The 25,553-nt window shown below is 34.4% G+C and overlaps 1 protein-coding gene and 1 pseudogene across 2 annotated transcripts; both read right to left on the bottom strand.

Annotated features, from left to right (window-relative positions):
• Positions 1-1,981: 1,981 nt before the first annotated feature.
• Positions 1,982-3,878, bottom strand: LOC7475615 (uncharacterized; annotated as a pseudogene).
• Positions 3,879-17,563: 13,685 nt separating this feature from the next.
• Positions 17,564-24,461, bottom strand: LOC18105508 (uncharacterized). Of its 2 annotated transcripts, XM_024586568.2 has the most exons (5): positions 23,831-24,461; positions 19,397-19,454; positions 18,853-19,229; positions 18,106-18,357; positions 17,564-17,920 (listed from the first exon to the last, which is right to left on the bottom strand). In XM_024586568.2, the coding sequence occupies exons 3-5, from the start codon at positions 19,207-19,209 to the stop codon at positions 17,642-17,644; spliced, it is 888 nt and encodes a 295-aa protein (XP_024442336.2). In that variant the 5' UTR covers positions 19,210-19,229; positions 19,397-19,454; positions 23,831-24,461; the 3' UTR covers positions 17,564-17,641. The 2 variants fall into 2 exon arrangements, with proteins under 2 accessions (XP_024442336.2, XP_024442335.2); XM_024586567.2 differs by lacking the exons at positions 19,397-19,454; positions 23,831-24,461 and having other exon boundaries at positions 18,853-19,377.
• Positions 24,462-25,553: the final 1,092 nt, after the last annotated feature.

Here is a 25,553-nt window from a genome sequence, read left to right on the forward strand (position 1 = left end):
CAATGCAGCTTACCTTAGGTAGGGTGCACTAGGGGTTATGTGTCTTCCCCTTGCACAACCAGTCCCTTACCCAGACTCTCGTAGACCATAGGTTCCTAGTGACCATAATACGAGGTGGCGAGTCCTAAAAATTAATCATAATTTTATGATTAAATCCAAAAACCTTTTCCAACACAACACCTCTCATCAGGAGCCACGACAGAGAGCCTCCGCCGTCCACAAACGACATCGCACCCCCCGCGACACAAGTTTCGGTAATTTTTCATAAAATACCAAAAATAGAAAAAAAAATTGAAAATCTAAAAAATACATCTTTTAATATATTTGCATCGTTTTTAGCATTTTTAACGTCGTCTAAAAAGAATTTAAATTTTCAAAGGTCTTTCAAACGCGTTCAACTTTTCACGCGTTATTTTAAAATTATTGATTTTCCTCATTGAGTCGACATTGATATTGCTCATTTTCAAAAAATACAAAAAAATTAAGAAAAATCAAATTTACAAAAAGCAAGAAGTTGATGGACCAAATTTGAAAACCTAACAATATTTTTGCCGATAAATACTAGCCCCTTCAACACACTAAAAAAAAAAAAAAGGCCAATTTTGAACCATTAGATAACAAAAACACAAAAAAAAACCTAACTCTAAACCATCACTTTCAAAACCAGCAACCGCCCCCTCCCGCTGGCCATTTTTTTTCCCTTCACAGCCGCCTCTAACCCTCCTCCATAGCCGCTACCCAAAGCAACCTCTTCACCGACTATCCCCTACAGACCCTCACCAGAACCAGCCCCCCACACTGCCTCCTCTCCTTTTCTCTCCACAGATCCTCCCTCTCAGCAGCTCCCTCTGCCCTCCGCGGCCTTCATTCCATCCGGCTCCTCCCCACTTGGCGAAACAAAATAGCTGCAGCAACCCCGGCTTGGAATTTTTTGGCCTCCACACCGTAGCCCCATCTCCTTCCTCCTCTCGAGAAACAAACAAACCAAACAGCCGCCCCCCTGGTTTTGATTTTCTTCTCCAGCCGCCCCCCTGGTTTTGATTTTCTTCTCCAGCCGACCAACCGGCAGCCATCACAGGCCGCTACCACCGACAAGGGTGAAGACCATCCAGCAGCACGCCCACCGAGCCATCAGCACCGTCCACACCGTCAGACAGCAGCGCCGCCACAGATCCACCGTCGCCCTCTGCACCCTGCAGTGTCGCCCGATCTGCCACCAGAAACAGAGAAGAAGATGGCGAAGCCCCAAGAACAGACCTGAGAAAGAAGAAAGTGAAGCAGATAAGGATGGAAAGCAGAGGAAAACAGATCTAAAAAATTAACTAAAACAGACTGCCTGTGCGTTTTCTTTTGGTTGCAGGTGACGGTGATCTTCATCGCCGGCGAGGAAGGAAGAAGGATGAAGCCGCTCCAGATCCCCCTGCTGCCTGGAGTTTATTGCAGCGGCAAATATTTGTTTAGTTTGAATTTTTATTTGTATGTTGGAAATGTGGATGTAACAAAGAAAAGAAAAGAAAAAATATAGTGGAAGAGTTTGTGTGTGTTTGTATTTATTTTATTGGTGTTTTATTTTATTTTATTATGTATGATAAAATTGTAAAGATTAAAGTAGAATTTAATATTTTGATTTCGTCTAGAATTATTAATTTATATGAAAGTTATATTTTTAATATTCGATTAAAATTAAAACTTTTTTAACACGTTAAAATTATAAAGCAGTTTGAATATCTGACAAGATCAATATATTCAGTTTCTTACTGGTCTTTAATAAATTACTCGGTGGCAGATTCCAACAAACCGATTCAAGCAAACGCATAACAACGATAAAATTATCAACCGATGCTGCGCGGGTTATGTGGGAAATGGCATGTAATATGCCAGAGGCCAGTGATGTGAGACTGCAGATAAATATATATTTAAAAAAAAAAAAAAACAAGAAGAAAGAAAGAAAAGATATCAGAATACAAAGTGTATTAAAGAAACCAAAAGGATAATTGGTGTTGCTATTAGATGATTCTATAAAATCATGGCTGGCGAACAAGCACATCCTTGTAAGGAGTTGTTGCAGGAAGAGGTGCTGCTCTCGTTTCCGCTGCTATCATTTTCCTTCTCCTCTCCTCTTCTAGGATGAGTGGTCAGTGACCCTCCCTCTCTCGTATCAAACGCTCTTGAGCCCCTCCTCTCAATTTCTCTAACTGTAGTCCATCAATTTGCTGCATCTTGAACACCTTGACTGCGTTTGCTAACCCCCCTATAAAAATCATTAGACTTCCACAGATGCCTGTCCAGACCTAAGTCTTGCCCTGCATTAATCAAGAAACTTTGCTGTACGTTAAGAGCTACCATGCAAAAGTACTCAAAGATTCGAAGATTTTCTATTTAGATTGTGATGTTTAAACCATCTTTTTTTCTATCCAATTAGACTGCTCTTTCAAAAACTCGAGCAGATTGCCTAAACTATAACTAAACAAATTTACAGCTTACCAATAGCTTCAGTCCATGATGGCCCCGTCCTGCTTGCTCATGAATATTGAGAATGGAACCAACCAAGAATAGCGAACTTCCCATTAAAAATGGGATGTGGACGCTCTGTTGCAAGATTTGTACATGCCCATCAGCTCTTTCATATATCTGGCATGAGTTGTGTATGGATCCGAGCACCCACAAAGCCGGTCCAGCAATAAGCAAGTTTAGAGCATGCCTTTCCAATTTGAAGTGCCCATATCCCTTGTATTCCTGCAATTGTGGATTGCCTCAACATTCAAATTATTTGCAATATGTACTTAAAACTTATAATTGTGCTCCTAAGAATACAGGATTTTAAGAGGAGACAGTAGAATGTTGTGGACTATATAGGCCTTAATTTCATAACGAAGCTACAAAAAGCTTCTCTGTGAAAAGATGAATTCAATGAGACTGAAAAGAGGCATCTTTACGTTGGGTAATTAATGTCTGGCCCAAAGGAATAAGTTTTGACATGCACATAACCTAGTGCAACGCTCTTTAATTGGGTTTTTGAGGAAATATAATGGGACTTCTAATCGAGATTAGAGGCATAAGATAAATTAAATCATAGATTGATCCTACACCTTTAATTGGCAGTAAATTAATCCTTTTTTTTTATCTTATAATTATAAATATAACAATTCCTATACTAAATTGTACTAGAACTCAGATAATATCAATTTTTATGACACCACTAAACAAAGAAATTAATTAATATTTAGTACCTGAATAAAAAGAAAAAGAATACCGAAGAAAGAAAGCAAAGCCCCCGAGGCCTGAACCACAGGAACCGCAAACACAACAAGTGCAAGCTGTGTATCAAACCCCATTAAAGGAAACCGATAATCAATCCCGGCTAGATGTGCAACAAGATCATGAAGATTAACCACCATGATAAGTAGGAGACCTATAAGCAAAAGCACAAGACCTGACTTGGGTTCCTTTGACAATTCGGCCACAAACCCACCAACAAGCACAATAGCTGCAAACACACAGAGCCCTGCGTTCATATATTCTCCTCTATTTCTAGCTAGCCTTGGCCCGTACATTCTATTCTCTCTAGCTGATGCTAGTTTCACCATTGTCAACAAAATTTGTAGTGCTAAAAAGATACAAGAGATTCAAGAATAGCAAAACATTAGAAAGATTGAAGTATATTTGAAGGTTTTGATCAAGATGGAATTAAATTGAGACGTGATCAAATAGCGTGAGAGAGAAGAGATGAGAAGATTGCTCAAGGTTGTGTGGAGTTGAGGGATACGGACGTGTCTTCCTGCATGGAGTTTCTCATTTGTGAACGTTGAGTTGGTGACAAGTAGCGATCTTGCCGAAAGAGAAAATGATTACTTTAGGTAAAACAAAACGTGGAGCTCTTTTTCTCTCTTTTTTTCCTCCTAGTGACGTTGCGAAGTTTACATGTGTTTGTAAATTTTCAAGATGCTTTTAGTTAATGTGAAATGATAGAAAAAATATAAATACTATATAATAAACTAAAAGAAAACGCTATTTCACTAAAAGGATGGTGATTTTATAATTATGTTTGGGATTTTAACTATTTTGGATATTGTAGTAAATATATAGTGTTAATGCAGCGTAAATTTCAGTTTTTATTTTATTTATTTTAGAAAACAAGTTTTTTTTATGTTTTTTTTCTTTATACTTGGTATTTTATTTTTATCATTTTACACTTGGCTTATTATCATTATTTTTTTCTACTTTGTTTTAATGTATTTTTAGTTTTTTCTTTCATTTTTTAAAAAATATTATTTTTTATTCTTTTACTTGGTCTATTTATATTTTTTTAATTTGGTTTTATCATTTATCTTTTATAATTTTTTTTTTACTTTTTTTCTAAAATATTATTTTACAAGGACTAAAAAAATAATGTTTCATTGTAGAAATTGCAACATTGTTTTTTTTTTCCCCGGTTACGTTAAAGATTAGTTTGAAATTTCATATATTTTTATTAATGCATATAGTCTTTATTTTATATATATATATTGATTTTGTGATTCACAATTATATATTTTTTTACTTAATGTAAAAATAAAAGCATTAATAACACATACATATTAATTCTTTTGCATTAGAAAAATAATTATTTGACCTGCAGTTAAGCGAGTTGAATAAACATGTTAAAACTTTATTTTTTGCATTTATTGGCATAAATAGTTCAATGTATTTAATTAAATACATGCATATCTTTTTTTACTTATAATCAATTTATTTTAAAAAAATAAAAGCTTGCATATTTATTTTTTTTCAAAAAAATTAACCAATCCACGACGAAGCACTAGTCAAATAATTAGTATTTAGTTAAATGAATAAAAATAAAAATATAAAATAAATTTATCTTTCAAGTAGTTTTATAAGAAGTTTTTGTCATTTATTTAGGATATCCCTTTAATCCTAAATATCTTAGTCTTTTATTTTGAATCAATAGCTAAATATGACGTTAATTAAGGCTACAAGGGATAGTCTTTGTTACACGTATCACGTTGCATTATTGTAGTCTAAAAATAAAATTCTATTTTAATTATGCAAAAATATTATTATCTAACATCCAACAAAATTAGAATAAAAAAAATAAATTTTATCAACAGAATCAATGATCTAGAAAGTAGAATTAATTTAATTTGGTAATGCAATTAGGAACCCGAAGCACTGATTTGAAACCCATCCCATTACATATATTTATTAAAAAAAATTAAAATTAAAAGAAACTAAAAGGTGGGGTTTGAACAGTTCATTTTATTGTGAGGGTAGTTTAGTTTTTTTTTTTATCAAAATTTTTATCTCTTCAAATAGCATAACAAATTTTAAAAATAATCAAAGTATAAAACACAGAGAAATAAACTTTGAATTAGCCATCAAATAAAAAGATTTTATGCAATATCCTTTTGTCTTTATTTACTTATATTCGCAACCCTTGTCTCTTTTCATTTTTATTCAAGGTATGTTCCCGTCGTCCCTTCTTTTCTCTCTTTTTAAATATCCTGTCCTGTATCAATTCTTGATTTGGGTTTTTCCTGTGGTAAAGGGCTTATGGCTGATCGCGAGTTCTATACATACCTTCTCAACTGCTGCTTTAATTTAATTTTTTGGGTACAAAAACTTTGTCACTTGCAAAGTTCTTAGATCTGATTATTGTATTTTCTTATTAATAAACTTGACTTCATACATTAAGAAACTTCAAAAATAAAAAAAGGGGAAAAAATCAGCTGAACAAGATGATCATCACTCTCACTCCACAGAAAAATAATATAAGAACACATGCAGAGAACAAAACAATATTTTATGAGTACTGGTGCCGATTCTTAACGTTGAATGCCAGCTGAACAAGCAAAGAAATAAAGAATGAAAACGAGGCAAAAGTTAGCCAGACTGAATCAAAAGGCATAACCTCCAATCGCAACCCCCAGTTGTTCCCTTCATCCGAAACAACTAGTGATCAAGTGGGAAATCAAGACCATTTCCCCAAGAAAGAAAGAAAGAAAGAGAGCAAATTAAGCCGTCACTGCAGCAAAACAAGCCCAACAAATATTCCAAATTCTAGATGTTTCCATCCATGTATATATAAGGCAGCCGCAGCAATCCTTTCTTTTGACAATTAAAAAAATAAAATTTTTTGGGCATATCCAAATAAATTGTATAATCCTTAGTGGATGAGTAACTAAAGTCATTCTATTATTTATATCTTGGAGTCCACTTTAAAAAAATAAAAATAAAAGGATTTAGGTGAGATATATTACAATCTCTCTCTTTTGAAATGATTTTTTTATTACAATCTTTACCAACTTAATCTTGTTATCCCTCGTAAGAAATATTTATTTATGAACCTTTGCAGGAAGTATAATGTCGGGATAGCACAAAATCTTGACAATTAGCTCTATTATTTTATTTTACATGGGATCAAGTGTACAGGAGGTTATCATGTTGGTTCGTCATTCTTGGGGTTATTGTGGAATAAAAAACAAATCAGTCCTGGATAAAAATGTGCTCGAGTGAAAGGACTAACAGGTCTAGAAAAATGAATTTAGCAAAGTTACTCGACATATTCGATATTACAAAGATGTGACATGGGAAAATTAATACGCTAGCTAAGGTATAATATAACCCTTTGCAAATACCAACAAAGAACTATTTAGCAAGGGACTGAACCCATGTCAATATAGTCGGATACATTTTTTTAATAATATATATGGTCAGATAATATATTTCACTGCTATTGAGAGTTAGTGGGCTCTCATGCATAGAAAAAAAAAAAGTTGTGAGTTCTACGCTGTTGCCTGCAATATTGTTTTTAGTCTGCAAACGAAAGCAACATGAAATCTGGACGTGGTATTTTTGTTAAATTAATTGAGATCAAATAGAGAAAGAAGGCTAGAATTCTGAATAATCTGTATATTATGAATGCATAGTCTTAACCTAAATACAAATAAAGTATATATAGGTCAAACTGAAAGTACTATTCTACCCTTAATAAATAAGACTACATAAATATTATTTAACATCTCCCCTCAAACTCACGATGCGGCAGCTACAAGCATCGAGAATTTGCCAACCAGAAAAAGAAAACGAGAGATGGAATGCGCCTTGGTAAAGAAATCTGCAATCTGCAAGGAAGAAGGAACAAAAGGCAAAGCAATGGTGCCATGTTTGAGATGATGACGAGTAAGATGACAATCGATCTCAATGTGCTTAGTGCGCTCATGAAAAACCGAGTTATGAGCAATCTGAATAGAACTCTGGTTGTCACAATACATAGGAGTAGGATGAGAAAAGGAAATTCCCATATCAGCAAGTAACCAACGTAACCAAACAATCTCTTTGGTAGTAGATGCCATGGCACAATATTCTGCTTCGGTGGATGATTGAGAAACAATAGATTATTTCTTGCTCTTCCAAGAAATAAGAGAATCACCTAAAAAGATACAGAACCCGGTAACAGACTTGCGATCTGTGGGATCACTACCATGATCAGCATCAGAGTATGCACGCAACTCCAAAGAAGAGGTGGATGAAAGTAAAAGACTCTGAAAAACTGTACCCCGAAGATATCGCAAAATACGAAGAACAGCTGCCCAGTGAACAGTAGTAGGAGAAGCAACAAATTGACTAACAACATGAACAGCATATGCAATATCTGGACGAGTGATGGTGAGATATACCAAACTCCCAACAATAGTGCGGTATAAAGTAGGATCTATCAAAGGTAAACCATCAGAAGAAGAGTACCTTGCGTTAACCTCAATAGGAGTATCTACAGTCTTGTTATTAGTAAGTCTAGCCCGCTCAAGAATATCTGCAACATATTTCGACTGAGAAAGAAGGTAACCTCTAGGTGAGTATGCTACCTCAATACCCAGAAAATATCGAAGATAACCAAAATCCTTCATTTCAAATCGTCTAGCCAACTCTGTCTTCAAAACTGAAATACCATCAATATCATCACCAGTAATAATCATGTCATCAACATATAAAGACAGAATGATACGACCTGCATCAGTGCACTTAATAAAAAGAGCAGAATCATGACTGCTAGAAACAAAACCAAGAGACGAGATCACAATAGAGAATTTCTCAAACCAAGCACGAGGTGCTTGTTTGAGACCATATAATGCTTTCTTAAGCTTACAAACATATCCAGAGTCATGTGAAATACCAGGAGGGGGTGCCATATAAACTTCTACTTGAAGATCTCCATTCAAGAATGCATTTTTAACATCAAGCTGAGAAATATGCCACTGACGAATCGAAGCTACGGCAATAAGAGTACGAATAGTAGTCATTTTTGCAACCGGGGCAAATGTCTCCTCATAGTCCATGCCATACTGTTGAGAGTATCCTTTTGCAACCAGCCTAGCTTTGTATCGCTCAATAGACCCATCAAAATTAGTATTGATCTTATACACCCAACGACAACCAACAACACTCTTACCAGGAGGTAGAGGAACCAGATCCCAAGTATCTGTCTTATGCAAAGCAGAAAGTTCCTCATCCATAGCTTGCTGCCAAAGCGGATCAAGAATTGTCTCTTTATAGGAAGAGGGCTCAAAGAGACAATGAATAGAAGCTAAAAAGGAAGTAAATGATGAAGAATAACAAGAATAAGCGAAATTTGGTAGTTTTGTGGACTTACGAATGCGGATGGACTGACGTGGAGGTGGATCCACAATCTCAGATGAAGCTTGAGGGGCTGTAAATGAGAATGGAGCTTCAGGTGTGCCAGAGAGTAAAGTACCAGTACCTGCAGAGTTATGAGTACAAATTGATCGAACATAGGGAGAGGTATCATTACCAGAATCCTCAGAAAAATGATCTATATGAATAAGATCAGATTTTGTCAGGCTATGAGTAGTGGATGAAATAGAAAAGAAAGGTATATGCTCAAGGAAGACAACATGACGAGACACATAAAGTTTCTGAGTTATTGGATCAAAACAACGATACCCCTTTTTACCTTCACCATAACCCAGAAAGACACAAATAGCGGATCGAGGGGATAGCTTACTGCGTTCTACATGAGGATGAAGAACGAAACAAGTACAACCAAAGACTCTAAATGAGGAATAATCAGGGACATACCCATATAACTTTTCAAAAGGAGATAGACCCGAACTATGAGAAGATGGAATTGTATTAATCAAACTTACAGCAGTAAGAACAGCTTCTCCCCAAAACTCACTAGGAACAAAAACAGACAACAAGAGAGAACGAGCAGTTTCGACAATGTGCCTATGTTTTCTTTCAGCTACACCATTTTGTTCAGGAGTATCTGTACATGAAGTTTGGTGGATGGTTCCATCTAAGGCAAGCATTTGACAAAATTTATTAGAGGTGTATTCCCCACCCAAATCACACCTAAAGCATTTGATCACAGCAGAATGTTGAGTTTTGATAAGAACTCGAAAAGCTGCATATATCTCAAAGAATTCAGAACGATGTTTCATTAAATAAACCCAACAATAACGAGTATGATCATCAATAAAAGAGACATAATATCGAGACCCTCCTTTTGTGGAAATAGGAGAAGGTCCCCATACATCAGAATGAATCAAATCAAATGGTGAAGATGAAACAGAAATACTTCGATTAAAAGGTAAAGCAGAAAATTTTGCCAGTTTACATCCACTACAATCAGAAATGTCACAAGTTTTCAAATTTCCTAAAGCTCCTGTGGATGCCAAAAATCTCAAACGAGATGATGAAACATGACCTAGACGGGAATGCCATAAATAAAAACTAGAAGATGAAAGACTCAAACGAAAGAAAGACAAATCAGCAGTAGTAGCAGCAGCGGCAGCAGCAGCAACTGACACTTTTAACTCATCCAAAATATATAGTCCATTCTCCCTACGGTCTGTCCCAATCAGCTTCTGAGATTGCAGATCCTGTACACAACAAAAAGAACCAGAAAACATGACTAAATAATCACCAGAATCACATATTTGACCAACAGACGCAAGATTCAATTTGAGTTTTGGAATAAGATAAACATTAGGGAGAGACAAGTGAGGTGTGACAACAGAACCAACACCTGCTAAGGGCATAGGAGTGCCATAAGCAGTCATAACAGGAATGGAGGACAAAGGGGACACTGAGATAAAAGATGAGGAATCTGGAGACATATGATGGGAAGCACCAGAATCCAAGACCCATTTAGAGTGTGACATACCTGAGGAACTATGAGACAACTGACCTATGGAAGAAGCAGACATTGCTTGTGGCTGCAAGGAGAGAAACTTCTGAAATTGCTCAGCCAAAGTATTAGGATCGGTAATAGAGCCTGAGGAAGCTACTGCTGCAGTATTGTGGTGTGGTGGTTTATAACCCTGAGGTGGTGATGAGCATTAGATTGTGACTGACTGCCAGACTTCCAAGCTTGATTCTGCTATCTCAACTTAGGACACTGAGCCTTCCAATGACCTTTCTGCTTACAGAAACTGCACTCATCAAAGCCAACCCTTGTGTAAAGCTTGTTCTGATGATTAGAGAATGGCTTAGAAGGTACTACTAGTACAGAAGGATTTGAAGCAGAAAGAATTCCCTTTTCAGAATAAGACTGAAGACGTATTTCTTCAGCCAATAACTCACTGACAACAGAGTCAACAGAAGGCAGTGGAGTACGATGCAGAATTGAACCTCTAAGTCCTTCGAAGTCACTGCGAAGTGCTGTTAAAAACTGTACCAATCGTTGCTGCTCTCTACGCTCAATATAGGCACCACATGCCTTTAATTCTGCTGATTCTGTAAGAGCCAATTGATCCCAAAGATTTGTCATAGCAGAATAAAACTCTTGAATACTCATATTCTTCTGATGAAGAGCTCGTATGTCATTCTCTAATTGATACTGTTTTGCAAAATTTGATTGCGTGAATAACCTTTGCAGATGATCCCAAACCTCTTTTGCTGTCTCATACTTCGCCAACTGCGCACCTATCGAATGCTCAACAAAATTGTTGATCCAAGTAATGATCTTTGCATTATTTGCTTCCCATGTATCTATCAAAACAACATCCCCCTCCTCCATATTCTTAGGTATTATATAATTTCCACTAACATACCCCCACATCTTCTTACCCTTAAGAAAATTTCGCATTACATAGCTCCAATACGAATAGTTCTTCCCATCCAACCTCACACTCACAGACTGAAGCGAATCATCTCTTTCAGCAGCCATAATTAACAATCACAGAGAACCAGAATGCAAAAGCAGCGGAAAACAAAATACCAAATTGCAGAAACTGAACAGAGATTGCAGAAACTAAACAAATATCTTCTCAAAATTATACGATTACTCTAAAACACAAAACCAATTTGCAGAAACTGAATACAAATACCAAATTGCAAAAGCTGAAGGGTAGACGAAATACCAAAATAATTGCAGAAACTGACGAAATACCAAATTTTGCAGAAGCGGAAGACAAAATCTCACTCCAAAAAAATTTTACTTGGGATTAAGCCTCGTTTCATAAAACCAGCTCTGATACCATGTTAAATTAATTGAGATCAAATAGAGAAAGGAGGCTAGAATTCTGAATAATCTGTATATTATGAATGCATAGTCTTAACCTAAATACAAATAAAGTATATATAGGTCAAACTGAAAGTATTATTCTACCCTTAATAAATAAGACTACATAAATATTATTTAACAATTTTAACACAAGACGTGCAGGATTAAAGGCGGTAGAACTCGATCGATTATCCTTTAGAAAATTGCTGTGGATCCGAAGGCCTATATATTTACTTTTGCGTAGAGATTCCATAACATCAGGAATTCTTATATATACAAATTCTTACATAAGTCCTATTTATTTTAGCTGTGTATCCGTAGGCCTATTTATTTTTCTTTTTGAATAAGTCAATGGTTGCTGTTAGACGGGGTTTTCAACCGTGCATTTCATTCAACGTTCGAATTGAGGCAGGGGGCTTTCGAAGGCTGCAGCTGTAAATTTCAAAAGTTATTCAGATTTTAATCCTCGGGGGCCATGGCTCCGGCTGGTCCCCCCAACCTTGGATTATTCTCTGATTTGCTTTAATTTTAGGTGTTTTTGTTTTGTGTCCAGAGAAATCTAGTGTGTGTTCTTTTGTGGAGCCCAAAAACATACGTTGTTTGTTACTTCTAAATATAAAAATAAAGAAAGTATTTCGGATCCAAAAGCTAGGCACAACTTTTTTTTTTTTAATAACCATGTATAAGTTGTGATTTATATGTATGTTTAATTAAAAAAATATATATATAGCTAGAAGAGAAAAGTCGATTCCAACAAAACCAAGTTTTTTTTTTTTTGTAATTAAAATGTTCGGAATAGTTTACGTATCTCAATTAGTACTCAAACTCTTGTGCTCCTGCCCACCAAAATTTGTCCACATGAATAAACATTGTTTCTTACACCATCAAGCTTCACGACCCCAAGAAAATGTTGTCAATAAAATTCGAATCCTGAACGTAAAAAAAAAAAAAAACCGTATCTTTTAAGCCAAAGACCTTTATCATTTGAATAACCCTTGAGGTTAAAAAGATTGTTTAAACTTTAAACAAAACCGAGTCCCTCAAAGCCATACGTGTGCTTCACTCTCATACGTTACATAGTGTGAAAGGAAGGCATGATGTGATCCGCACTGAAATCAGCTTGCTATTTATTAGTCAATGAAGACCTAAGTCTTACAATTAAATTCTAATCTTCGACATATAATTGTAAATTATTTAATTTTTTTTCGACATAATATTTGCCTTGGCATACTTAACGAGGAAGAGAAGGAGCTTCTACTTTAAATCGGAAATAATCCTTAAATATTCGGTTTTTATAAATTAACCTCTGTTGAATATTGGCAAAAAAAAAAAACAAAAAATGTAAAAAACATACAAGAAAATCATACCTTCATCCCATCATATCTGGATCGAGAAATTTTTTATTTTTATACCTCTTGCATGGATATTTAATATTGTCTTGACTAATATTTCTCAGATTATATATTGTGTAATTGACCTCATTATAATAATTTATCTTCTACAAACTTTAAGGTGAATCTTGATATATTCATAAACAATCATCAATCACTTCTATCAAACCTATATCAAATAATGATGACAACATGTATTAATTAATTATATTAACTAAATAAATTTGTAAAATTTTTGGTTTAGCTCAAGGTTATTCAATATATTTTAATACTTCTCTTAATTTATTGTCATTTATTTACATAAATGCAATTTTGGACACATTTATCAGAAATTACAACCCGACAATAAAATTAACAAAATATAAAATAAACTCGTTAAATAGGTCATTATTTATTTTATCCAAAAACACCTAAATCGATAATGTAATATAAATTTCAATAATTTACAAACAAAAATATTTTATAAAATTTAAAACAAACTCTAACAAATATATATATATATATATATATATATATATATATATATATATATATATATATATATAAAGTTAGTGGTCTTCATTCTCGACAGGTTAAAAGAAAGTTTCTTTTAAGCCTGTCGACCTCGAGAATGAAGACCACCAACTTTTTGTCTCGCAAAGTTGAGTGGGACCAGGCTCCACAGATGACCACTCCCACAAACATGTACATCGTACATATATAAACACACACATATAGATGACACAATTTTAATTAATTACTTTTCAACTAGGGTTGATTTTTTTTTGATTTTTTTTGGTTTTTATTTATAAAAATAATTAAATTAAAAATTAAAAAAAAACCAAAACTGGTTCAAACCGACTGGTTTTAATTTGATTATTTTAGAATAAAAACTGAAACCCTACCGATCAATTTTGATTCGGTCAATTTTAGTTTTATTTGGTTCGGTCGATTTTAGTTTCAATTTTTTATATTAAAAACAAAAACCTATATTGTTTTTTTGGGTTTTTTATTGTAATTTCTAATCGGTTCAGTTCGGGTTTTCAATTTCAGGATTATGAAATCGAACTAAACCAGTCAGTTTTTTAAATATTTTAATCGATTTAATTTTTTTAATTTTCTTGATTTAATCAATTTTTTAGTTTTTTGCTAATCTCTATTCCCAACGCACACTTTTTAAAGAAAGACTTAGGAAGGTATCCTTCTCATGGTATCCTTTTACATGTTTTTTTTTCTAAGATAACATGTTGTATTCATATTGTAATTTATTTATTTTTTTTGCTGGGTCAAATTTTAGCTTTCTTGAGAATTTTGTTTGGTCGTTTGAGAGAAATGTAATTCTCTGTTTCAAAGGAAGAAATCTCATAAAAAAGCTGCTGAGCTATGGGGTGTTTTAATTGATATTCATTTGATTACATTTCATCCATTCATTTTTTTCTCATAAACTAACATGTGAGTTGGATATGTTTCCATGTAAAATATCAAAATATTGGTAAAATTAATATATTAAAAAAATAACATCCACTAATATTATGATAATAACATAATTTACCATTCAAGTTTGAAGGGAGGGGCCCGAAAGTACAATAGTTTGAAGAAATAATTAAAAAACATCTAAAAACATTAATTTAATATTTTTTAAATAAAAAACATTTTAAAAAAATAAAAATAAAAGGTACGACATAAACAAATACTTCTGTCCGAAATACTCCCGTGTACAAATACCGAAATGCTCCTGTATAACGAACCCCTAAAACTTCGTGGCTACAGCACCCACGTCATCTTTTTGACAATTCAAACACTTGAAAATGTTTTTTTACAAGGAGGCCTCCTCAATAACACCTCCTCTCACAAGCCAATATCAATTCAACACCCTCTCTCTAGTCTACACTCTATAGTCTATACTCTTTGCTCCTGCTTTTGCCTCAATTAGGTAAGGCATCCTGTCGATTTCTGATCTCACTGTAAACATTACTAGTTGTCTTTTAATCGTTTCCTTTTTTTTTTTTTAATTAGTTGAGTTATGGACGGCGACAGCAATCACCCGCCTGCCCAAGACTCCCCCAGTATCGGAGGCCAACCTTTGGCTCTTAAAGGAGGAGCTGCTGGGAGCCTCCTCTTTCTACTGGCTTTCATAATCTACGTGTTCCTCAAGAAGTGCGACTCATGCACCATCATCTTCAAGGTGAGAGCTGATGATGCTTCCAGCAGGCCAGTGGAAGAAGCCTGAAACGAGGAGGTAGGATGTAATTATAACAAGCTGGCTTATACATATATATCAAAGGACTTCAAGGATGAAGTAAAGTGAAGTAATGCTTATGTTCCTTTATTTTCTGATATGAATAAATTTTATAGCATCAGCATGGGAACTTGTGCAGCCAGGACTAGGCAGTTTGCTAGCTACAATATCTTCAAACTTGCTTTTTGTAATGGTTGAACTGGTTTCTTTTAATAGAATGATGATCCTTTTGTCCTTTTGTCCTTTTTTATTATTATTATATTTGGAACTCTCTCTCTCTCTCGTTTCATTAATTTTTATTTAAGGTATGTTCCTGTTGTCTCTTCTGTTTCCTACAAATGATTGAATTGGTTATGTTTCTTTTTATTAATAATTGGCAAAAATGAATATGTTTTAGGGATAAGTTAAGCCTTTTTTGGGAAAAAAAAGGAATGCAAATGTATGGTAATTTTTGTTTTATTTTTTATTTTTATCGTGGATGTATCGTATTTTTACCAGGGAGGAAAGTTTCCATTCATTCCGAAGAAATACATATTTTCTCAAAGAAAAAAAAAACATAATGTTATATTTATTCTTGTCGTAGTGGAAAGTTGAAATAAATTTTACAGAAAGTGTTCAAATTAAATGTAATAATTATAATAATTACTTTTCAAAATATTTTTCATTTTAAAATATATTAAAATAATACTTTTTTATTTTTTAAAATTATTTTTAACATTAATATATTAAAATATCTAAAAACATCAAAAATATATAATTTAAAGTAAATAAAATAATTTCTTTATAATTTTTTTTAAAATATTTTTAAAACACAGTACCAAATACTAACCTAAAATAAAAAGGAACAAATATGTAGTGACGTGTAAGTAAATAAATAAATAAGTGGATTCCACACAGAAATAGAGATGCTCATATGCAACGAGCAAAAAGATGCAAAAAAATCATAATAGCAATGCGGTGTTTTCCTTTTCAATGGGGCCTTCCTCTTGTCTCTATCTGTATCAGTGGTAGGATGCAAAAACTAAATTTTTATGTGTATTAGAATCTGATGATTAAATCTTGGAATTCAATAATTAAAAAAAAAGCATTTATACAATACTAAATTATTAATAATCATAGTGTTAAAAACTCGGTTTTATTTAATAAATAAATTTACACGATATTATTTGAATTCTAAAAAGACGGTAAAAAAATTCATTTTTTACATCATTGAATATAGGGGCGGCTAGGAAAAGCACGTTCTCCTTTTGCGGACATCCACCAAACACGAGGGTATATCTAAGGAAACAAGACAAAAAAAAAACCCAAAATAGTCAAAAATCAAAAAAGGAAAAAACTGACAAAGACTTGATTGCAAACATGATCCAAAGCCATATCCAAGCAGCAAGGGAAAGTAACAAAAACAACTAGCTAATCATGCCTTACGTACTCATGCGTTAGTGTGTGTGTTCGCATTTCCTTTTGTGTATATGCAATTTAATGTAGAAAACTAGTCCTTCCTTTCGACGTTGGCATTTAATACTTTGAAATGTAGGCCCTATATTGTTTTTCTGGTTGGTCTGTCGTGGCGAGCCTCCGGCGTCTGATCTGGCAGTAGATGAGTTTTGGCAGGGGTGCGTTTTATTAGTGTGTGTGTGTGTGTATAAACCTACATTATTTTATATTTAATTAATAAATTGAAATAACTCTAATAACTTAGGCTTGGATATGTCACATCGCCTAGCTAACCGAAAAGTGATAGGTTGTGAAGAAACCGTGTCCCTTCTGGTGTTCCACCAAAAGCATATCAAATCAACTATCTATTTTGACAATATTAATTTAAGTACTCATCTGTCATCTATTAACATCAGACCGTATCAAGCTAGAAATTAAACTAGTCTAGACATAGAATGTTGCTGATAAATGATTGAACTAGTCTTGACATAGTGAAGAAATCAACAAATTAACGTTGTGGTTGGATAAGTGGTTTGTCAAGTGTATGAAATATAAAAAATTTAGTTTTTAGTGGATCGAGCTGGCTTCATCAAATCAAATTAATTGAGATGTAATAGGTTTTAAATACCATTGTTTTTTAAAAAAAATTAACATTGAAGAAAAACCAACAAAAGCTCCCAAATCCCATTATTAAAAAATCAGACAACAGAAGCAGAATGAGATTATTTAACTATATATATATATATATGAAGGTTTCCGCAGGGATGTGGTTTATTTTCACAAGACAATGTCATCGAGAATATCATCTCAAATGTCAATCTCGGCCAAACACAATTCACATTACAAAATTCCATATATGTCTACTGATGAAAATCCGTGTCATCTGTAACATGAATATAAACTGGACAAAATGGCATGTAATATGCTAGAGGGCAGTACTGATGGGAGACCAAAAGAGCAGATAAAATTTTCAAAAAAAAAAAAAAAAACAAGAAGAAAGAAAAGATATCAGAATACAAAGTATTAAAGAAACCAAAACGATAATTGGTGTTGCTATTAGATGGTTCTATAAAATCATGGCTGGCCAACAAGCACATCCTTGTAAGGAGTTGTTGCAGGAAGAGGTGTTGCTCTCGTTTCCGCTGCTATCATTTTCCTTCTCCTCTCCTCTTCTAGGATGAGTGGTGAGTGACCCTCCCTCTCTCGTATCAAACGCTCTTGAGCCCCTCCTCTCAATTTCTCTAACCGTAGTCCATCAATTTGCTGCATCTTGAACACCTTGACTACGTTTGCTAATCCCCCTATAAAAATAATTAGACTTCCACAGATGCCTGTCCAGACCCAAGTCTTGCCCTGCATTAATCAAGAAACTTTGCTGTACGTTAAAAGCTACCATGCAAAAGTACTCAAAGATTCCAAGATTTTCTATTTAGATTGTGATGTTTAAACCATCGTTTTTTCTATCCAATTAGACTGCTGCTATTTCCAAAACTCGAGCAGATTGCTTAAAACTATAACTAAACAAATTTACAGCTTACCAATAGTTTCAGTCCATGATGGCCCCGTCCTGCTTGCTCATGAATATTGAGAATGGAACCAACCAAGAATAGCAAACTTCCCATTAAAAATGGGATGTGGACGCTCTGTTGCAAGATTTGTACATGCCCATCAGCTCTCTCATATATCTGGCATGAGTTGTGTATGGATCCGAGCACCCACAAAGCCGGTCCAGCAATAAGCAAGTTTAGAGCATGCCTTTCCAATTTGAAGTGCCCATATCCCTTGTATTCCTGCAATTGTGGATTGCCTCAACATTCAAATTATTTGCAATATGTACTTAAAACTTATAACTGTGCTCCTAAGAATACATGATTTTAAGAGGAGACAGTGGAATGCTGTGGACAATATAGACCTTAATTTCATAACGAAGCTACAAAAACGCTTCTCTGTGAAAAGATGAATTCAAAGAGACTGAAAAGAGGCATCTTCACGTTGGGTAATTAATGTCTGGCCCAAAGGAATAAGTTTTGACATGCAAATAACCTAGTGCAACGCTCTTTAATTGGGTTTTTGAGGAAATATAATGGGACTTCTAATCGAGATTAGAGGCATAAGATAAATTAAATCATAGATTGATCCTACACCTTCAATTGGCAGTAAATTAATCCTTTTTTTTTATCTTATAATTATAAATATAACAATTCCTATACTATATTGTACTAGAACTCAGATAATATCAATTTTTATGACACCACTAAACAAAGAAATTAATTAATATTTAGTACCTGAATAAAAAGAAAAAGAATACCCAAGAAAGAAAGCAAAGCCCCCGAGGCCAGAACCACAGGAACCGCAAACTCAACAAGTGCAAGCTGTGTATCAAACCCCATTAAAGGAAACCGATAATCAATCCCGGCTAGATGTGCAACAAGATCATGAAGATTAACCACCATGATAAGTAGGAGACCTATAAGCAAAAGCACAAGACCTGACTTGGGTTCCTTTGACAATTCAGCCACAAACCCACCAACAAGCACAATAGCTGCAAACACACAGAGCCCTGCGTTCATATATTCTCCTCTATTTCTAGCTAGCCTTGGCCCGTACATTCTACTCTCTCTAGCTGATGCTAGTTTCACCATTGTCAACAAAATTTGTAGTGCTAGAAAGACACAAGAGATTCAAGAGTAGTAAAACATTAGAAAGATTGAAGTATATTAATTTGAAAGTTTTGATCAAGGTGGAATTAAATTGAGATGTGATCATATAGCGTGAGAGAGAAGAGATGAGAAGATTGCTCAAGGTTGTGTGGAGTTGAGGGATACGTACGTGTCTTCCTGCATGGAGTTTCTCATTCTTGAACGTTGAGTTGGTGACAAGTAGCGATCTTGCCGAAAGAAAAAATGATTACTTTAGACATAACAAAACGTGGAGCTCTTTTTTTCCTCTGCTTTTAGTTAATGTGAAATCATAGAAGAAATATAAATACTATATCAGCTATAAACTAAAAAAGAAGGGTTTTATCGTAATTCTCCTCACAAAGCACTTGGAATTTTGATTTTTTTAATTTGTTTTTTTCTTTCAATTTCATCATTTAATATTAATTTAATTAAGAATTAAACTTCATAATTTATTTTATTTATTTTTCATTAGATTATCCTAGTCTCATGATACGAGAATAATGCTTAACGGATTAACCTGAGTTAACTTGGGTTGTTTTTTTGTGTCTTTTATTTAATTTTTATTTAATTTTATCATTTGATATTGGGTCAGTGGGGAATTGAACTTCATAATCTATTTTGATTTGCTTTTTATGATAATTTCTTGGTCATAAAATCAAGATCACGAGTTTTGGCATTTTAACATGTTAAATCAGATCATTTTTTTTTCTAAGATGATATATTGATCTTATTATCTGGGTCATGAGTCCTTTAACATTGGACTTGCTTTTTATTGGGTTGCCTCTGTCTCATAATCCGGGTCGCGAGTTAACATAATTGACTCATTTTTTCTCTTGTTTTTTCAATTGACCTTTCCCCTCAATTTCCCCAATTAATATTGTGTTTCATTGAGAATTATACTTCATGATTTGTTTTGGTTTGTTTTCAATTAGGTTATCATAGTCTCATGACTCGATAATAGTGCTTAACAGTTAACTTGGGTTAAGTTGACTTATTTTTTATATCATTTTTTCAATTAAGATTTTTACAATTTTCATCATTCAACATTAGGTCTGACAAAAACGATTGAGAATCAAACTTTATAATTTGTTAGGACTTTCTCTCTACGGGGTTATCTCAATCTCAAGACCAAAGTCGTGGATTTGACAGGTTAACCAAAGTAAAATGATGTTATTTTTTTATAAGGTTATCTCAGTCTGATGACCCAAGTTATGAGTTTAGTGGATTGACTCAAGTTGTTTTTTATGTTTTTTTTAATTGGTTTAATTTTTGAATCTCAACTGTCGCGGGGTGTGCCGCGACATCATCGGCGATGCCAAAGCTTTATCGTGCCTCTTGATGAGGTGTTGTGTTGGAAAGATTTTTGGATTTAATCATAAAATTATGATTAATATTCAGGAGTCGCCGCCTAGTATTATGATCATTGGAAATATATGGTCTGCGAGAGTCTGGGTAAAAGACTGGTTGTGCAAGGGGAAGACGCATTACCCTCAGTGCACCCTACCTAAGTTAAGCTGCATTGTTGTTTGATTGTTTTTTTAGTCGGGTTTCTATTCATTGGAGTTTTCTAAGGTTCAAGACAGATCTCTCTTCATGAGAGAGTTTCTATCTTATCGGATTAAATCCTAACCATTCTACAGTCAAAATTTTAGCATCACATTTATTTACACCTTGCATCTTTAATACCTCAGGTTGTACTTTATCGTGTAATTTTATACCCCACAAATATTAAAGTTTACATCTAGACCAAAAAAAATGATTGGAAAAGAGTTTTTGATATTTTAGCCAAACCCTAATGGATGATATTTTAGCCAATCATTTATTCTCCTCGACAAGGGCATCTTTTCAACAGTTAGTTGAAGTCATATGCAGACCATTCTCGACCTACTATCACCATAGCTTTATCTTCAAAATAATTGATTTCTAAGAGTTGGTGTGAAGAAATTAGCTATAGGAACGGTAAGTGCCTTGGCAACCCCCTTCAGTGTCCTTTCCTTTTTCAGTGAAACCATTCTTTTCAATCGAATCAGCAATTTTACCTAACCCAATGGCTTGTTCAATCCTCTTAGCTATAACAACTAAGTCAGTAAAATGTTGTGCAGAGCTTCTGTTCCCAAGTATACAAAGTACAGAGCTTTAAAGGTGTTGGAAGATAAACTGATCATCTCTTTTTCCAACATGAAAGGGTTAACTTGTGCAGCTACCTCACTCCATCTTCTGGCGTATTCTCTTATGGACTCCTTGTTGTCCTTCTCCATAGCTTGCAAGCTTAATCGATCAGGGCCCACGTCTATATTGAACTTATATTGCCTCATGAAGGCATCAACTAAATCCTTCCATTTTTTAACTTATGTATTGTCCAACTGCATATACCAAGTGAGGGCAACGTCACTCAAGCTGTCTTGAAAAGAAATGATTCAGCAGTTTCTCATCATCTACCACCTCAGCCATTTTGTTGCAGTATGCTTTGAGATAAGTTATAGGGCATTGAATTCCCGTATATTTGACAAATTCTGACACTTTAAACTTTTTGGGAATGACAACGTTGGGCACCAAACACATCTCAGCAGCCTTTATAGGAACATATAAGCGAATTCCCTCAAATGCCCTTAACCTTTGCTCTAGGGCAACTAATTTGTTCAGACCATCTTCTTTTACCATCTTGCTCTTTTGAGATTCCTTCTCTATGGAATCAATGGTAAACGACATTCTCGTGGGGTATGTTGGTTGAAAATGCATGGCTTGATGAAATTCAAATGACAACCCATTTGCCCTCATATTCTGTGGATTTACGGGCATAGGTTCAGGCTGAGCTATATGTGTTGCTTTTTCGGATTTGTCTCTCAAGGCCTGTTCGAGTAGACTAGTAAGCCTTGCGACTTCTTCTTTAAAATTGTCCACCACTTTTTGATGTTGGACTTCCAACTGGGCTCTTTCTTCGTTTTCATTTGTCTTTTTCTCGAACGAGTGTTATAGATGGGTTTCAATGGTGAACCTATATTTTAACCTGCTAAATGTAAATCATGCAATTTATGCAAAAATGTTGATTAAAAAAAAATACATATGAAATACAAACTTGCCCTTCACAGGGTGACAACCTAGTAGGAAGATCCTAATTGTTGAGTGCATCAAGGGGTTGGTCATTATGCAATTTCAAAGGGTCTCTCGCATGCTCAGTGATCGTCCTTGAAAGGTCGATATGAGGCTTACAAGTAGTGTGAAGATAGAGGCCCTGAGTAATATCAGTTTGGCATATCAACCACTTCCAAGTAAACAATCAAACAAGAGTTGGATGGTTTCACGAGTCTTACCCAGGCTAAAGCCATTGGGGTACCGTTACTCCCCCACCTATCCTAGATTTTAAGGTGTATGCTCTTAACGTGATGCATGACAATATAAATAAGGATGCATGCTAAAGCAATAAATGCAAGAAAAATAAACAAATAAACACAACATAACAAACATTATAACAATTGACAAACAAAAGGCAAAGCTTAGTCCATTAATCCCCAGTGGAGTCGCCATTCTGTCGCATCCGGATATCGAGGCGACCTTAAAAATTAAATCTTTGGAAAGAAAAGATTTCTGGTATCCTATTCTTTGATGAGAAATGGTATTATTTAAGGAGTCGCCACCTAGTATTATGGTTACTAGGAACCCTAACTAGTCAACAGAGATTCTATGGTACGAGACTGGTTACACAAAAGAGAAGATATTATCACCCCTTGAGCGTCCTGCCTAAGGCAGACTGCATTGCTGACTTTGTCATAAATTGCTAATGTTTTGTTGGTTTATGCTACAGTGGTTTTGCATGTAGTATTCCTGACTCTGGCGCCAATGAATATTTAACTACGGATATTTCCAACTCTGGCGTTGGTAAATATTACGTAGCTATAAAAACAAAATAAATTTAACTCGGTATTTTTTATTCCTGACTCTGGCGTCAGTGAATAAACAAATCAAATAAATTTATTTTTACGCATCACACAAAAAAACAAAATAAATTTAAATCAGTATTTTTTTTATTACCGACTCTGGCGTCAGTGAATAAATAAATCAAATAAATTTATTTTTCACGCATACACATTTTTTATGTAACTAAATAAAAGTAAAATATAATAAAATAAAATAAATTTACATCAGTATCTTTATTCCTGACTCTAGCGTCAGTGAATAAACCAATAAATTTACTTTATTTTATTTTATTTTTGCATGCATATTTTTTTATTTTAATGTAATTAAATAAAATACAATGAAATAAATTTGAATCAGTATTTTTATTCTGACTCAGGCGTCAATGAATAAAAACAATAAATTCATATTTATTTTTTTTATTTATACATACACACATCTATGTTTTTTTTGTTTTTTTATTTTTTATTTTTTTGGGCTGGGCTGGGCTAGGCCCAGCTAGCCCATATTTTTGGGCTGGGCCCAGCTCAGCCCACGTGGGCTGGGCTAAGTCCTGCACGCGTGAAGTAACTTCACGCGTGCTGCACTGTGCGAAGGTAATTAAATTACCTTCGCACAGTGTTTACAAACACAATATGCAGAGAATGGAAGGAGAAAGGAAAGAGCGTACCTGCTTCGAGAGGCGAAGATGCTTGCAGCGCTGATGGATTCTCGCCTATTGCCTCCCTTTATCTTCCTTCTGTCTTCACTTGTCTGCGTGTTCCTTGTGTTTTCTCAGCAGCTTTTGAAGCCGAGAAGATGATGAAGAGGCCGGCCTGCTGGGAATTTGCTTTGATTCTGGGTTTTCGTTGTTTGCAGGGACGAAGGCAATGGCAGGGCCAATACTCGTCTCTGTGTATTGCTGCTCTCTTGTTCTCTCCGTCTCTCTGTTTTTTATTTCTTTCTCTGGATTTATGCTCTGTTTTTCCTCTGTTCTTTTCTCCGGTTTCTGGTTTTTCGTCTGGGTTTAGCTTCAGTTCTGCCCCTCCCTGTTTTCGTCTTTCACCCCGGTTCTTGGCCTGTTCGTCCCTCTCTGTTTTCTGGGTTTTTCCTCTGGGTTTTACTTGAGTTTTTTCTCCCCCTATTGCTCTGCTCTGCTCTGCCTTTTATAGAGCCAGAGAGCCTCAAAACCAGTCCTGTCTTTGCAGGACTGTTATTCAAATCACGAACGGGATCGTGGGCAGGAGACGTGGTCCACGATTTGCTGCAGATTTCCTGTTGAATCGGCTTTCTCTGTGCGAATCGAAAGGGATTGATGAACAGTGCTTCCAAACGACGCCGTTTGTGTCCCTGGGGATGGCTATTTTTCACTTTGGCCCCTAAACGTTTTAAACTCAACAATTGGGATCTTAATCAGTAATAATTAATTTCTAATTGTGCCCTTGGATTAAATTCAATTTGAATCCCTGAGTTATAGCGCCATTTACACAACAGTCCTGGGTTTCTGGACTATTCAATTTGATCCTTGGACTTTAATTTTCTAGCAATTTTCCTTGAATCAGCTCCAGGTATTTCTTCAATTAAATCCCTGATTTCTTTAATTAATTGAATCAAAGTTTAATTAAGTCCTCAAACTCATTAATGCTTCAATTAAGCTCTTGATTTCATTAATTAAAATAATCTCAATTTTAATTAAATTCTCAAACTTAGTAATTCTTCAATTTCTGACCAATTAACTCTCAAATTTTAAAAATTTCAACCGTGAATTTTGAATTTGTGTTGTCTTAACCCAATTCTCAACTAAATTTATTTTTTTAATATTTATTCAAAAATTAGGTTATAACAAGGTTAATTGAGAATTAGGTTTAATAATTTATTTTGATTTGGTTTTCATAGGGTTATCATAATCTCATAACCTGGGTCATGAATTTGACACGTTAACCTGAGTTGTCTAAGGTCAATCCAATATGTTGTTATTTCAATATTAAAAAAACATATTATTTTGAAATTTTGTTTAGTCAAAATTTGTTTTAAGGGTTGTATGGGTTGTTTTTGGATCAGTAAAGTCAACCAGGTTATATCGGGTAAACCCTCACACGATTTAATTTTTTTTTCTACTAAAAAAAATCAATTAGTAACATTTGAATATTTTTTTTTACATTTAAAAAAAAATTGACTTGACTCGAAGTGTAGCACAAGTTAGTCATCTAGTAATAAACTAAAAGAAAACACTATCTCACTAAAAAGATGGTGATTCTGTAATTATGTTTGGGATTTTGATTATTTTAGATATTATAGTAAGTGGTTGTAGCGTTACGGTAGAGGTGATATAATTGTAAATTTTTGTTTTTATTTTATTTATTTTATTTTATTTTAAAAACAAGTTTTTCTTGAATTTTTTTCTATTTATACTT

The sequence above is a fragment of the Populus trichocarpa genome, chromosome 15, assembly GCF_000002775.5.
Source record: "Populus trichocarpa isolate Nisqually-1 chromosome 15, P.trichocarpa_v4.1, whole genome shotgun sequence".
Taxonomy (NCBI): Eukaryota; Viridiplantae; Streptophyta; class Magnoliopsida; order Malpighiales; family Salicaceae; genus Populus; species Populus trichocarpa.